The 15,772-nt window shown below is 37.0% G+C and overlaps 1 protein-coding gene across 2 annotated transcripts in view; it reads right to left on the bottom strand.

Annotated features, from left to right (window-relative positions):
- Window positions 1-15,523, bottom strand: part of Ccnyl1 (cyclin Y like 1) — a 36,020-nt gene extending 20,497 nt beyond the window's left edge. The window contains exons 1-3 of one of the 2 annotated variants that reach the window (XM_046462963.2): window positions 15,216-15,523; window positions 4,791-4,865; window positions 2,979-3,013 (exon numbers count right to left, since the gene is read on the bottom strand). In XM_046462963.2, coding sequence (XP_046318919.1) covers window positions 2,979-3,013; window positions 4,791-4,865; window positions 15,216-15,447 — 342 coding nt within the window. In that variant the 5' untranslated portion in view covers window positions 15,448-15,523. The remainder of the gene's footprint in view (window positions 1-2,978; window positions 3,014-4,790; window positions 4,866-15,215) is intronic. The other variant, XM_046462962.2, reaches the window with a different exon arrangement.
- Window positions 15,524-15,772: the final 249 nt, after the last annotated feature.

Raw genomic sequence — 15,772 nt, 5'->3', positions numbered from 1 at the left:
TTATTTCGTTTCTATGTGGTGCTGAGAATCGAACCCAGTGCCTCATGCATGCTAGGCGGAGCACACTACCACTTGAGCCACATTCCCAGCCCCTGGGATGTGTTTTTAAGAATCAATAACATTTAATCAACCTCAAATTTTCTAACACTTTATGCATTCATGAAAACTATTCCAACTTTTGTTGCACAGTAACAAGACAATACAGCAGGATGTGTATTTGAAAGAATTCTAAAACATGGCCTTATATATGCTAATTACAGGTAAAACTTTTAAAAGTTTGGACCAATATCATTAAGCATATTGATTTTGAGCTTAGATATATACTTTAAATACAAGTTCTAAATTCATTTATTAAACATTGAAGATTGACCACACATATATACCCCTTTCCTCCTGAAATCTCATTAAAGGTATAAAATACAGGTTTATAGCTAAGACTAGGAGACAGGACAGAGAGATGATTTTTTAATGTTTGAAATATTAAAGTAGATAAAAGAATAGTAACATGACAGAAGAGTAGAAACACAACTCTGGTGGCCATGAAGAATCAATGGCAGGAATAAGCAAGCCAGTTTATCTCGCAGAACCCATAGAGACTCAGATTTCAGAGGCACAAAGCACCTTGGAATGAAACAAAAAACAAAGATAAAGGAGGGTCAATTGGAAATTTGTAGTTAGAACCCAAAGTCCATCTGTCCTCCATTTTATAGGGATCTAGATATTAATTCTCCAGATATATTAAACCTGACAGTTTCTGGGCTTAGAGTTACCATTCTCAGAGATACTGTGGGTAAAACCTGGAAAATAAGAGGAAAAAAATACATACTCCACACCTCCCTTTCCCAACTTCTGAAAAATAAGCAGCCATGCTTGTACTCCCTAGGCAGAGAAGTAGAAGATCCTTCTCTGAAGAAACTGAACTATCCAGAGTCAGGGCCCCCCATATAATAAAAATACTGAGGTCCCAACAAATGAAAAGCTGGGCATGGCCTCCAAATCCTTGGAGTGAAATCCATCAGTTAACAAGTCCTTCTCATACATGGTGCTTCAAACCAAACAAAGTCAGGGTCTACCACACATTTGAGGCAAGCCTCGAACGAAGGATTAAAAAAAGGAATTCATGGGAGTGCTTAAAATTTAAGAGTAAGTGAAAACTCAAGACAAAAAATTCAAGAGAAGGGCTGAATAATCTCTAACTAGGACAAAAAGACAAACCAGAAAATGGGGAGGGAATAGAAATTGGACACTGGTGTAGAAATACTGTCAAAAAGGCCCAACATCTGAATGACAAGAATACAAGGGAAAAAAAAAAAAAAAGAAAATATCAATGAAATACAAGAAAATTTTCTACAAAGAGCTAATCTGCAAACTAATGGCCCCAATAAAATAAAAAGGTTCCTAACAGCCAGGAGTGGTGGCACAAGCCTGTAATCCCAGTGGCCCAGGAGGGTGAGGCAAGAGGATTTTGAGTTCAAAGCCAGCCTCAGCAAAAGTGACTCATTAAGCAACTTAGTGAAATCCTGTCTCTAAATAAATGCAAAATAGGGCTGGGGATGTGGCTCAGTGGTTGAGTGCCCCTGAGTTCAATCCCTGGTATCAAAAATTAAAAAGGTTCATTAACAAGCCATATCATGCAACTTCAGAATCCCCCAGATAGAGAAGATACTAAAGCTTTCAGAGAAGGTATGGGGGGAAATTTAGTAATTTTAGCTGGTTATATATAATGTAGAATACAATGGCAAAAATTTATAAATGAGGAGACAATAAAGAAATATCGGGACTGGGGCCGTGGCTCAGTGGTAGAGCACTTGCCTCATACATGTGAGGCACTAGGTGCAATCCTCCTCAGCATCACGTAAAGAAATAAATGAATAAATAAAAGATATTGTGTCCATGTGCAGCTAAAAAAAAAGAAGTATCTTCACCACTGGAATAATTCGTTTCAACCTAGAATCCTACTTATACTTTTACCAAATAGGAGGAGCATATTTATGTGCCCTTTCCCAGGAAAATGTACAAGAGGTATAAGACGACAGAGGGAAACACAAAAATTACAGGATCCAATACAAGAGAGCAGTTATTCGAGATCCCAGATGACTTCAGAAAGATACCCCAGGAAAAATAGGCAGAGAACTGCTTAACAAAAAACCAGTCTGTTTTAGAGTAGAATGATGGAAGACTGAGAAGGGTTGCCTCCAGGAAAAAAAGACTAAACAGATGTGGTTTAGTAAAGGAAAATTTTTTTTATAGGCATGTGACAAATGTTAAAACATTTGGGGGGAGCAGACAAGTGAAAATAGGAAATTCCACAAAAAAATTGAAGAATATGAAAGCAAAGAGGCCAGTGAGGGGGCCACTTACTACATGTGGCTGTGTGAGTTAATGTTCATTAGGAAATGGCGGATTATCACAGGAGGAATACAGAAGTGCTCAGACTTCAGAAATATCTTTTTAAGAGGAAAATTAAGGGTGAACAGGAGGTGGCACAAAGTACAATATGACAGCAGTGAAAAATACTTGCAAGTCAATGTAAATATCCATCAGTGATTTAATAATAAAATGTGATACATGTCAAGGAAATACAGCAGGGGAATAAGGTCACAGTGGAATGAGGAAGCTAAGCTTTCACCTGCTCCAAATTATAGGAAATCAACAGCTAATGCTAAAAACTGACTAATAGTTTGTTACTTTAATTAAAAAAAAAAAAAAAAGACCAAAAAATTAAGGCAAAATATTTCAGGCATATCTTTATATCACAACCATGTTACTGAAATTTAACTGTCAGAAACCTTTAAAAATTGGACATTACTAAGTCAAAGATTTCCCTGAGTAAATTTAATACTTAAGAAATTGGAGAGATTTAGAAAATCCACAAAAAGTGGACCCTGCTAACATTAATGAATCACCATTATATATATTTTTTAAAAAATCACAGTAGACATACTTTTAATTCACTATAAGTTTAAGTGTTTACTTACATGGTTTAAATGGTTGCTCTTCCTCTTTTCACGCACTAAGAATAAAAAAAAATTAACTGATCAATTCTGGTACAAATGTCATAGAAAAATAAAAAGTAGCTAATTATCTGATGAATTACCAATATACAAAATGACAAAGTTCAATTCTTTTTAAAAATAATTTCCAACAAAATTAATTATCTGAATTTTCTGGCAAGATAAATTTCATAATAAAATCAAAAACTTAGTTCTACTTTTTTGCTAGCAGATAATCTATTACATATAAATGAGAGACTCTCCATATACAAAAGGGGCAAAACAAATTGAGCTAGGTAGGAAATATAGCTAATAAGATAGTACACATACTGCATACCTGAATCATTAAATAGTAGTATTTTCTAGTTCTACATTTCCTTACCGATTACTTTAATTACAAGGATCTAAGAGGTGATAGCTCTAGGAAACTGTTTTTGGCTAGGCAGCCATTTCTAGATGCATCTGAATCCTAGAAATATCCTGAACCACCTATTGATAATCTACCAAAATAAAAAAATTAATGAGCCTTTATACAATTGGAAAGTAGCTTATCTTAAATTTAAATTTTTAAATGAGTGTGCTAACCTAATTGAACATGATTATCTATAGCACACTGATTTCATATGCTCTAATTAAGGCCAGAAAAGTATATGCTCCTAAGAGGGACTTGGGCCACACTTTGTTTCCCACACTGCCTCCTCCTTTAACGCTAGACGGCACTATAGTCACACATTCCTTCCCACTAAAAAGAGCAGCAGGGATAGTTTTTTACTTCCTCACACTCTAGAATACAGTTCTTAAAGAAACTGAGACATAGCAATGCTAATCAGAAATGGCCACCTGAAGATAGGAAAAGTACACACATAGCAACCACCAATTTTTACTGTGCTACATTACCCCAAATATAATACAGAACCCTCCACTTTTTATATTCTTCTTGTTGTAATAAACTAAATCAGTTTTGCCTTTAAATTTTTTGGTTTTTTTAGTTGTACATGGACACAATGCCTTTTTTTTATGTGATGCTATGTTAAAACCCATTGCCTTACACGTGCTAGGCAAGTGCTCTACCACTGAGCCACAACTCCAGCCCCTCATTTTTGCTTTTTAGCAAAAAAAGGATCTGACCAAACATTAAGAAAAACAGCACAGATGAAGAAAAATCCTACAGTTTTAATGGTTCATCCTAAAACAAGCAGGGCACATGAAATTTACACTAGTTTCAGACACTGGCTAACCTCTTGGGAAACACCATAATTCATGTTTGTTCCAGTTTTTAATACATTAGGATGAAAAAGCTTTGAATGGCTTAAAAGTTCTGAGTAGGATAAATCAAGATGTGAGACAGGCTCATTTATTTCGAGGATTGTAAAATGAGCTCAAAATCAGATTCAATCCCGATATGCAAACAACTGATTTTTAAAAATTTGTTCATATGAAAACCTAATTAAAACCTAAATCATATTATTTATCTTTAAAACATGCTCTGAGGATCAAGGGGGAAGGGTAAAAAATAATATGGAATACTACTTATAAATCAATGACCACTTCTAAATTGTGTGGCAACTGTCTTTATTAAGAGGTAACAAAGTGTATAAACACAAAGTCTACCTGTATTAATTAAAGGAGAGTATATATCATCACATATTAAAAAGTCATGTAGAATATATGTAACATTTAAAATTTTAAAGCAATGTAAGAGTTCTTCTAAATATTTTCTATGATATACCATATAAAATAGTCCTTTCTTTGGTAGGGAAAAATATTGTCTTACCATAGGGAAAAATATTGTCTTACCATCTGTCTGAGATTTGCTCAGGAAAATTGTGCTTGCCCTTGGATGGTCAGAAGGGTTTGATTCCAAAGCTAAATCTATAGAGAAAGAGAAAAGATGTGATAATTTAGTTCAATAAAAGAGTAGATGGTTTTTAAAATAGATACATATCAGATTTAATCACTTTCAATAGTCTTAGAAAAAATTTTAGTTATGAACATGTAGGAAACAAGCAACAATATAAAAACGCTACAGGATAACTGTAAAATCCTTGATTCTCTCCGCACATGTGGAGCAAAACCAGGTTAGGCTGGGTCTTAGACCTTTTTTAAAAAAAATAATTGAATGCAACTCTTAGATAAACCGTTTACAAGACCACCTCTTCTTGTCCTCCAGAAATGCAAGCACTCTTCTCTGTGCTAATATTACCAGCACATTTCAGGAACAGTCTCAACTAGTGATGCCCTGGCCAATTACTGTCAAACACTGGCTCAATATATCAAATATGCCAAAACAAGATTGTTTTGACAAATGTTTTTCAGACAATCACAAGGCTAATTCTAACTTCTTTCAACAAGTAAATTAATCTAGTTAGCTTTGGCTTATTTGTGGACTATTCCTCATGGCAGATATAAGAGGACTGCATAAAAATTCAATGTCCTAACCTACAAAAACACTTCCATGAAAAAAACTGATTAAAAAACAAAAACAGAAACTTCTGTCCTTAATTTCCAAGACAACACTCTTCTCTCTTCATTCTTAATCCCTACAGTCCACATTGGGATCAAGATGTGATAATCTATTTAGTCAAAACTATAGACAGATTCATAAATTTTGTTTATAACTTTGCCATCATGGGACAACAAAAGTTGTCAGAATGTGGGAACCTACAACACTCCTCAGCAATGTCCATTCTCAACCCATTTAAGAAGATGGACCAAGATCTAAACAGAGTAACAGTAAGGCAATTATTTCCCAAACCATATTTTAGTAATTGTCCTACTTTAAAAGAAAAAAAAGAGAAGGATTCAAAGTCCAAATCTCAAAACACTACCATCCAAGGCTCTTACAAAATCAATATGTATACTGATATATTACTCAGTATATTTCACAAATTTGTCTACTTAAAATACTTTCTCCCCCTCCAAGTAATATCGTTAGAATCTTGCATGAACATAATTTGGGACTTCCTGATTTAATAGAAATCCAGTTCATCCATTTTAATGGTACTGTCAAGATCATCAGAAACTTAGATATTTAAGCCAATCACTCTGTCCTTCATGGAAATTTATTCACATAAGTTTATTAAACTGCTTTTGAAGAAAACTATTCTTATGTAAAAGACCCACAAAACAGTTTCACATGATGAAAGGATGATGAGACAATGTTAGCTATGTGGAAAAATAAAATCATGTGAGCACAGAATGACAAAAAGATTTTCATAGCTATCTCCCTAAAGCTTCTGAAGGGATTTGGGACTACTTCCTCCCCCAAATAAAGCAAATATATTACAATTTGAATTTAAAACATAATTTGCAGAATTATTAAAGTATCTTAAAAGTTTGCAGAAATAGCCATATTATATATTAACAACAATGTAATGATAAAACTTAATTCAAAATGTTCAATGGAAGTCTAGGGAAATTAAGTGTCACAATTACAGAGGAGCAGGCTTAAAACACACACACACACACACACATAAAAATCCTAAAATCAAAATATGCTACTACGAATATTAAACAACGTTCAGGGAGAGGTATAAAAGAAATTACAACCCGCAGACAAAAAGCAAAATTAGCCCAAGTGACAAGCTGACAACTCTCTACCTCCCATCCTAGGTTTTAAGGTGGGCGCAAGACCCTGGGCTAGACAATTAATTAGAGCTCACTTGAGACTTACCAAGTTCTAGAGGAAAACGGCAAAGCTATTCTCTAGAACCATTAACTAGCCTAGTCAGCAGCTGTTGCTGGCTAACTTTGCAATCCTGAGAAATAAAGCCTTTTCAGGTGAGATGAACAGCGGGGGAAGAACTGAGATAGGTTCTGAGATCATGTAATTCCCGAGACAGGTTGTACCTAATCTCTGAAATTCTTGTTATACAAGTCTATTTAGATATAGATTTTAACTTGCAAATGTAAAAGACCTGCTTAATCATCAGTATTAATGAACATACCAAAGGTGGCGATGGATTAAATTATCACTTGCTCATTTAATGAATCTTATTAAACAGAAATTTGCAAAAGCCAAATTTAAAAAATTATCAATACTCTTATAACCATTACTTTTAGTTGCTTTTCTTATTATTTTATTATTATTATTTTCTTATTATTTTTTAAAAAAAATAATAATTATTATTTTCTTATTATGTTTAAAAAACTGCTCTTGAGGTTGTGGCTCAGTGATAGAGGACCTTGGGGTTCAATCCCCAGTATGGTAGAGACAGCTCCCGGGCTGGGATATAGCTCAGTGGTAAAGTATTTGTCTAGCATGTCTGAGGCCCTGGGCACTACAAACAAATGAACAACAAAAAGACAGAAAATCCTCTTATCAGTATACCATTTATGTCTTATTACATGAAAATGATTTCTACCCCCCTCTTACAGTATATTTACTATTTAATGCATACATACATAATGATGCAGCCAAGTGTCATTCCTATACTTAATCTATTCCGGGGGAATTTAGGCACTTATAACATTCTATTCTAATGTTATGAAGAAAATCTCCAAGTGCATAGTTTTTAAATTATTCTTTTTATTTCCTTGGAAAGACTTATAAAAGTGGGATGACTAGAAAAGCTTGGATCATTTTCATGGTTCAATATGTACAGTGCTAAAACTGCTTTCTAAAAGAAGAGCACAAGCTAACAATTATAACAATAAACAGTTTTAATTCCTACCCCAGTTTTGGATACCTAAAAAAGAAAAAAGTCCTGTTATGTGAATGAGGCACATTACCGTGACTCTAATTGACTATTCTCTAGTGGTTAACAGTGGTATTTCCATTTTGGTGAGTTTCATATATTTATATATACTGTAGGCACTGTATCCACTAGGGCCTTAGGGTTGTCAATTTACGCAAGATCTTCAGAAAATACTGATTTTTGTCTTTAGCCCATCATAGTTTTCTATATAACTTGCATTTCTGATAATGCTAAGTACCAGATGTTGGTATTACATGTATAGAATGGACATTTAAGCCATTAGATAGTAAACTCATATACATACTATTATTTCTGTAATCTCCATTAAATCTACTGCCAAGAGCCTAAGGAGACTCTGATAAATCACACTACACTATTTCCACTATCACAAAGGTAAAACTGCCCACTATGAAGCAAGGCATCAGGTCCCACAAACATGCACACAGCATACATAAATTTAGAGATGTCAGGAAATAAAAATACATGAATTGCCATGCATCTTATGATGTGAATCCCTTTAAAATCATTTAAGAAACCAGTAAAAATGTTTTAAATTAAGAAAAATATTCTTTTATCTCAATGATTAGGGGTGTTGTGATTAAAATTGTAAGACAGACTTTGTATTATCAATTTAAATTGTAATTTAATTGGCAGTATGACAGGCTGACATTGAAAAAGCACAACTTAAAAAAATTAAACTCCAGTCTTAATGTAAACATCTTTGATATCAAAAACTGCTTTTTCGGGCTAGGGATATGGCTCAAGCGGTGGCACGCTTGCCTGGCATGCACGGGGCGCTGGGTTCGATCCTCAGCACCACATAAAAATAAAGATGTTGTGTCCACCGAAAACTAAAAAATAAATATTAAAAAAGCTGCTTTTCTCTAGTCTATCAGTTGTTATGACCCACTCTGACTGCACAGATATTAAAAAATGTGAAAAGCATATGCGACTAACTGAAATACATTACTAAAGGCTGAAAAGTATTGAAGTAACCATAAACTGTCATGAAATTATTTCCTAGCCAGGTGTGGGGGCACATGCCTGTAATCCCAGCGGCTTGGGAGGCTGAAACAGGAGAATATCGAGGTTCAAAGCTAGCCTCAGTTAACTGTGAGGCACTAAGCAACTGAGATCCTGTCTCTAAATAAACCACAAAAATAGGGCTTGGGATGTGGCTTAGTGGTCAAGTGCCCCTGAGTTCAATCCCCAGTATCAAAAAAAAAAAAAAGTTATTTCCTTGTCAAAATATTCAAGGGAGAGGGTAATGACCAAGAAACTATTGGAACTTGCTGCATCACAGTATACTTCAGAAATATACTGATTTTAACATTGATTTCAATATATCCTAATTAAATAGATGTCAGCAGTTTCGGGGCCAACTTCTGGGCATCTATTTATTGAAAGGCTCAATACATTTACTGACCTGTTCGATTTTCCCTTACTGTACATTATAAGAATACACAAATGTTTCAAGTGCCACAATCACCATGCAAACTTAATGATTTTATCTCTGAGTCCACATTTTCTACCATCAGGTAATTCTCCACCTGGCAGCCTTGAGCTGGCCTGCCTCAGCAGACGGCAACAGCAGAGCTCCTACATGCCGATAGTGCTGGCTCCTATCTGGTTTCTCTTTTCTAGCCTCTGGTGGTACTAATTCTGGCTTCCAATTCATTTCTGGACCTGCATATCCATCAGTTCTCAGTCTTGCCCTGTTTTAATTTTCCATCTATGTTTTAGTGAAAATGACTGAAATGTGACATTTCAGACACGGTAATATACCTTTCCTCCATTATATTTTTCTTAAGAGCACTTTACTCAATTTCTTAGACTTCTAAGAACATTCCTAGGTTACAAGATACTACCTTCCATTTCATTGTATAATATCCAATGCTACTGTTTAAACAGTAAGACTTAATTATTTTAATATTCTGGGGGGCAGGGAAGGTAGCATCCAAAGAAGCCTGAGTCAGTCTATAAATTATTTTGCTATATACCACATATCTGGAATTTACATTCTTGAACTACCAAGTTTTATTTTTCAAAACCTTGGAAAATTTAATTTATACTTTTCAGAGGCTATCTTCTCATATGTAAAACAGTTTTAATTGCTATACTGGCTAACCTAAAACACTGAGAATCAAATGAAATGCAAGATGAGTCTTTACAGTGTATATTACAATCACAAAACAAAGCTTTCACAAACTCAAAAATAAACAAATAAACATTTAGCATTTCACTGGAAAACTCATACCAAAAATAACATCCCAAAATAATACATTGAGCAAACACACTTTTGCTACCCACTAAAGGAAAAGGTACATACAAGATCATCAAGAATTCCTCCCAGTGTTGGAGTTTTAAATATGCAAATGCATATTATTTTCCTTGCTTTAATGTAGATTACTGTATTTTTTTAAAAAGTGTATACTTTGGAGATCATTCCATAAGCATTCTTTTTTACAGCTCTATAGAGATACAAAGATACTTACATAGTATTTACATTCACTATATGGATGTCCCAGTTTCTTTTACCAGTCCCTTACAAGATATTTGAATTATTGTCAACATTTTGCTATTGAAAATGATAACAAACTTTGTACATGTGTTGTTCCATATTTGTGGTGATGTACCTTTAGAATAAATTCCTTTAAGCAGGACTTCTGGATTAAATGTATCTGTAGTATTGTGAGATTATGCCAAATGCTTATTGATGGGGTCAAAACATTTTGTATTTCCATAAGCAATACATGAATTTAACCACCTTCATGGCCTCACCCCCAAGATTGTACTGTCAAGTTTTAGGATTTTTCTCCCCAAAGAGAAATTGCCACAGTTTTCATGTGCATTTTTCTTATGTGTGAAGGTATGTTTAAGGATCACTTGAATTCCTTTTTCTGTGACTTGTCTATTCATCTTTGTTAACATTTAGATTCACTCAATTTCTTTCTTTCTTTTTTTTTTTTTTTTTGTACCAGGGGTACCAATTCAGGGGTACTGAGCCACATCCCCAGCCCCATTTTACATTTTATTTAGAGACAGGGTCTGTCTTACTGAGTTGCTTAGCACCTTGCCTTTGCTAAGGCTGGCTCTGAACTCACAATCCTCCTACCTTAACCTCCAGAGATGCTGGGATTACAGGCATGCGCCACCATGCCGGCCTCAATTTCTTTAAATTAGCCATTTTAGGCCCTTATTAATATTGCTTTTTTGTCCAGATCACTATTGGCTCTCCCCTGAACTACTGGCACCTGCAGGTAGGTCTCCCTGCTTCCAACCTTGCTGCATCACAATGCAATCTCACAGAACAGCTAATCTATTTTTTTGTTGTTGTTTTTGTTTTTAAAATATTCCCTTATCTCTAATCCTCCAATGGTTTCCCAATACTACTGAAGTCCAGGTTCTTTGTCAAGATCTGCTGGGCATACAAAGCCTTACTTAGAACATCACGTTCCTCCTGGCATCCCTTTCACTCTGCTACAGTCAGCCTTGTGTACTGTCCTTTCCCACCAGAAGAAACCCAAAAGGAATTATCCCTCTGCAAGGAAGGTTCCTCCCACCATACACAGTTCCCTCTCATTTTTAGGACAGCTTACACATCACTAAAGGAGAACAGACATCTTTCACCACCCCACGTAAAGATATGTAAAACTGCTCTCCTACCCAATCATTAGCCGGTTGCTTTCTTCTCACCACCTCACTACCTGATATTTTTGATTTTTTATGTGCTTCCTACCATCTCTATTCTAGCATGTAAGGATCAGGGTTAGGAAGAGCGCTCTTATATACCACTGTTGGCCCTAGATCTGGAAAATTGCCTGATCATTCAAAGGTACTCAATAAATGTTAGTGTACTCAAAACCAGTTAAGTTGCTCCTGTTTGCCCATTATCATCTAAGATTTCTTTTAATGCTGTTTCTTATTTGACATCTAAAATCAGCATTATTTGCAGATCTCTTAGAGTGGTAGCTATTCAGAATTAAAAACATGAAATAAACTACCAAGTACCGAAAAACAGAGTTCTAATGTCCAGCAAAACATCAATTATAACTAATTTCGCATAAGAACATTTAATACTAAAAATACCTTAACTGCAAAATGACTCATCCTAAGGACTTAAATTGTGTCACAAAGGAAAATATGCCATCTGAATTCTATAGTAGAAAGGTCATCAAAATGTGTTTTTATCTGTGTCCCCAGAATCAAACATTTAATGGTCCTGTTTGATTTTACTATAAAAGATGCCCAATGATAAAGGCTAGGGAAATAAATGATGCTCTAACTACTCAACAATACACTAGCAGTTATTAAAAAAAAAAAAGAAGCAAGCACTGGCATGGAAAGGCATCCTGGAGCACTCTGCATATATCAAGCACTGTCCCAGGGACTTTGTGTCTTATTTCATTGTTTTAAAAAAGTTAAAAAGCAGCACATAGAGTGATTTCATTTTTATAAAATAAACAGAATGTTATAATTATATGCATATAAAAGGGTCAGAATAATCAACACCAAAGTTAGCCTTGGTGTGAATGAAAGACTTTTCTGTTTTTACTGAATCTTTTACATCAAATACACTTGATAATGTAATTAAAATGGGGAACTGGGGTTGTGGCTCAGTGGTAAAGTGTTTGCTTCACACACATGGGGCAATGGGCTTGATCCTCAGCACCACATAAATAAAATAAAAAGGTATTGTGTCCATCTACAATTTTTTTTTATTTCTTAAATATGGTAGGGGGGCGGTAGAGGAATGGTGGTGGGGAAAGGGTAGTAAATCATCTACTAGAAAGAGGACAGATCTGTTGCCCAGGGTTGTTGTTGTTTGTTTTGATTTGTTTTGGGTACTCGGGATTGAACCCAGGGATACTAAGTCACATCCCCAACCCTTTTTGTATTTTATTTAGAGACAGGGTCTTGCTGAGTTGCTCAGAGCCTTGCTAAATTATTCACTGGGATTATAGTCCGTGCCACCACACCTGGCTGCCCAGGACTTTTTTCACATCATATTGCCAATTTATTCCCTATCCTACCCCCTTCAAAGGGGTCACCTGAAAGAGCACTCTTAGCCAGCAAATTAGCAAAGCTCCTAAGTTTGGAGCATAAAAGGCTATATGAAAAGCTGAGTAATAAAATTGGATAATAAGATCTTACTACTTCATTTTGTGATACTGATATTACCATCAGTTATATTAGATACACTGTTCAAATAAAGGCCAACTACTTGAGTCTATTTGAAATCCATATTAGGTTCTTAAGAACAGCTCTGAAATAATCTTAAGAAATACTGTTCTGAAATGTTTCAAAGAGTAAAAAGTACATCATCATACTGTACGGTTTAATCTAAAAAAAAAAATCAATTCTTCATTGTAGAAGAGGTAAAATGTTTTATATCTAAGGTATTTCTTAGTTTCCAGGGAAACCAATGTAAAATTGTCTGAAATAAAGATATTAAAAGCAAACTTTCAATGTACTTATACTTTATATTTGGTGCTCTAACTTGTTTCTAAGGAAACTTAAGAATAATAGCCAAATGTTGAAACTGGGTTCAATCCTTAACACCACATTGAATACATACATACATAAATAAATGTATTGTTTATACAACTAAAAATATTTTTAAAAGATGGGAGTAAATTGTAAGAGATGGGTCTACTTTATAAATGCATTTTTTAAAAGTTTTTTCTTAGGATCTGAATTTGGCATATCTGCAACTCTAATCAGACATAGCCAGTTCCTATCTTCCTTTCTTCATCATAAATGCAGGAATAATACACATATGCTTCCTTTGTATTTGGAAGGGTCAAATGAGATCACACATGAAAATGTTGTGAACACTAAAGATTTAAATAAAGGTTTTACTTGAAATCTATCCAAACTACCCCATCTACTAATTGGTTTGAAAATCAAACTTACCTTTCACCACCCAAGCAGAACAGCTTTCACATGTACTTACATGCTTTATTTTTAAGGTACAATTAATGCATATATTTGTTCATTCTTTCACAATTTTTAAATATTCTGAAAAGTTACAAAGGCATGTCCATCATGAGCCTTAATTATTCTAACATAAAGAAAGTAAGTGCCAGGCTGGGGAGGTAAGCTCAGTGATGGTCTTTGCCTAACATGCCTGAAACCCTTAGTTCAATTCCCAGCACTGTGAAAACAGAGGGGAAGAAGAGACACAAACAAGCGAAAGAAACCAAGAGTCCAACTAAAATTTACATAGAACTATAAGACATCTGCTCCATAGTAATGAAATAATCTCTGCCATTTAAATGAAACAAATGGGTCAGCAGGGCAAACATCTGTAGAATACAACGTTTTCCATTTCAAAAGATTTAAGTCTTCATTCAAGAACCACTCAGTTACTCAGAATTATATTTACCTAGATGCGTCCATTTTCAAAATTCTATGGTAAAAATCAAAGGTTCCCTTCTCTTCTCTCACCTCCCATCCCTCACGGTTTAGAGCATGAAAAGCTTTCCTTTCACTTAAACATTCTAAGTGCTGAACAGGATTCTAGTGATGGGAAGGGGGGAGGGAAGGAGGGGAAGCCATGGAAACAAACTAGAGCCTGCAGGGTCTGGCATTTTAATTTCCAAAACCATTACATTACTAATTAAAGCCTAAATTTGTTTTGACTATTTTGAAACGTTTGACCAGCAATCTCATGGACCACCTCACCTCTCCTCCCCTCCAGAGATAAATGAAGTCCGCTAAGTGACTGAGTAGGGCTTCAGACACATTTGTCAAAGTGGGAATTAAAGTAATCGGAACTCCGTGGGTAATGTTCTTTGGGTGAAAAACAAAAGCAAAAACCGAAGCCCTAGCAGTAACCTTCGACACTTTTCAGAGTTATTTTAAGGCCCCCTTTCCCGGTTTTTTTCTTTTGTGTTCAAATTACAGTTGGAAAGAATAAAGCAGTTCTATCCAGGAGACTTAAAACAGTCTGCTTAATATCAAATAAACTCCTATGGCAACCTCTATTTGAATCTAAAGTAATCCTCAAACGTTTGGGTCTGAATTGCTCGAATATCAGCTACCTTAACCGGTGTTTGGAATAAACAATCAGGTTCTCACCTGGCTTCTTCATTTAGGTACCATCTGGATAGATAAGGATAGCGAGGATGGGATGGATACTCCGAAGTTGGGGCAACTGAATTTTCACTAAGCAAAGGAAGCAAATATACCAAAACAGTCGTGCAGAGTCCCACGAGACACTGAACAGAAAGAAAACCAGAAAGGGCCGAAAACTGGAGGGTCCCAGGACAGCTTGAGGAATGTGAAAGGGGGCAAGAACTGGGCGGCAAAACAGGGAGGGAAACAAGCTGGCCAGACGGGGAGGGGAAAGAATAAGGGGTGGGGACGCCAAGCAGAGCCAGCTAGCATCCCGGTGCCCAGCCTTGGAAAAGCCGGCTCTGGGCAGGAAGGAGCTCGAGGCGGCGGCTGCCTTCCGAGGACCCTGAGGGCGGAGGAGGCCAGAGGTGCTTCCTAGAGAGGACGGGGTCCACCGCCTCCTTACCTTCCGGCATCTCGCGGTCACTGATGTGCTGCAGGTGGTGGCCCTCGCCGGCTCCAAAATCTAACTCGGCGGGCTCCACGGCAGCGGGCGCCGGCGCTACGGCCACCGCCACTGCGTCCCCAGCCGCCGCCTCATAGAGCTCAGACTCGTAGTCCGGCTCCGCCGGCCCCGTGCGACGGCCTAGCTTGGGGCTGGCATTGGGGGACACGCAACAGGTCAGCGTGTTCCCCATGGGGCGCCTCCGCTCCTCTCCGCCGCCGCCCGCGCCTTCACTCGCCCCCGACTCCGCTGCGCTCAGTGGCCGCCCCCTCCCCCAACAATGGCGCGGCCGGCGCTGGCAGCCCCGGGCTATGCCCGGGCTGCTCCGCACATGCAGACGCGGCCTCGCCCGCCGCTCGCCTGCCCGCCCCGCCGCCCGGCCCCGGGCAGGGCTCCGGCCTCGGCCGCACCCCCGCCGCCACGCCGCGGCCGCTTTCTCAGAGCCGACTAGTCTGCGAGGGCGGCGACCAACCCGGCTTATTTAAAAGGGGTGGGGACCCGACCAGCGCTGAGAGGCG

This window comes from Marmota monax, unplaced genomic scaffold (genome assembly GCF_021218885.2).
Source record: "Marmota monax isolate L192 unplaced genomic scaffold, Marmota_monax_Labrador192_F-V1.1 WCK01_AAM20220418_F8-fsc00095, whole genome shotgun sequence".
In the NCBI taxonomy this organism is placed as follows: domain Eukaryota; kingdom Metazoa; phylum Chordata; class Mammalia; order Rodentia; family Sciuridae; genus Marmota; species Marmota monax.
The sequence above is the reverse complement of the archived record's forward strand: the minus strand, read 5'-3'. Positions and strand labels throughout refer to the sequence as shown.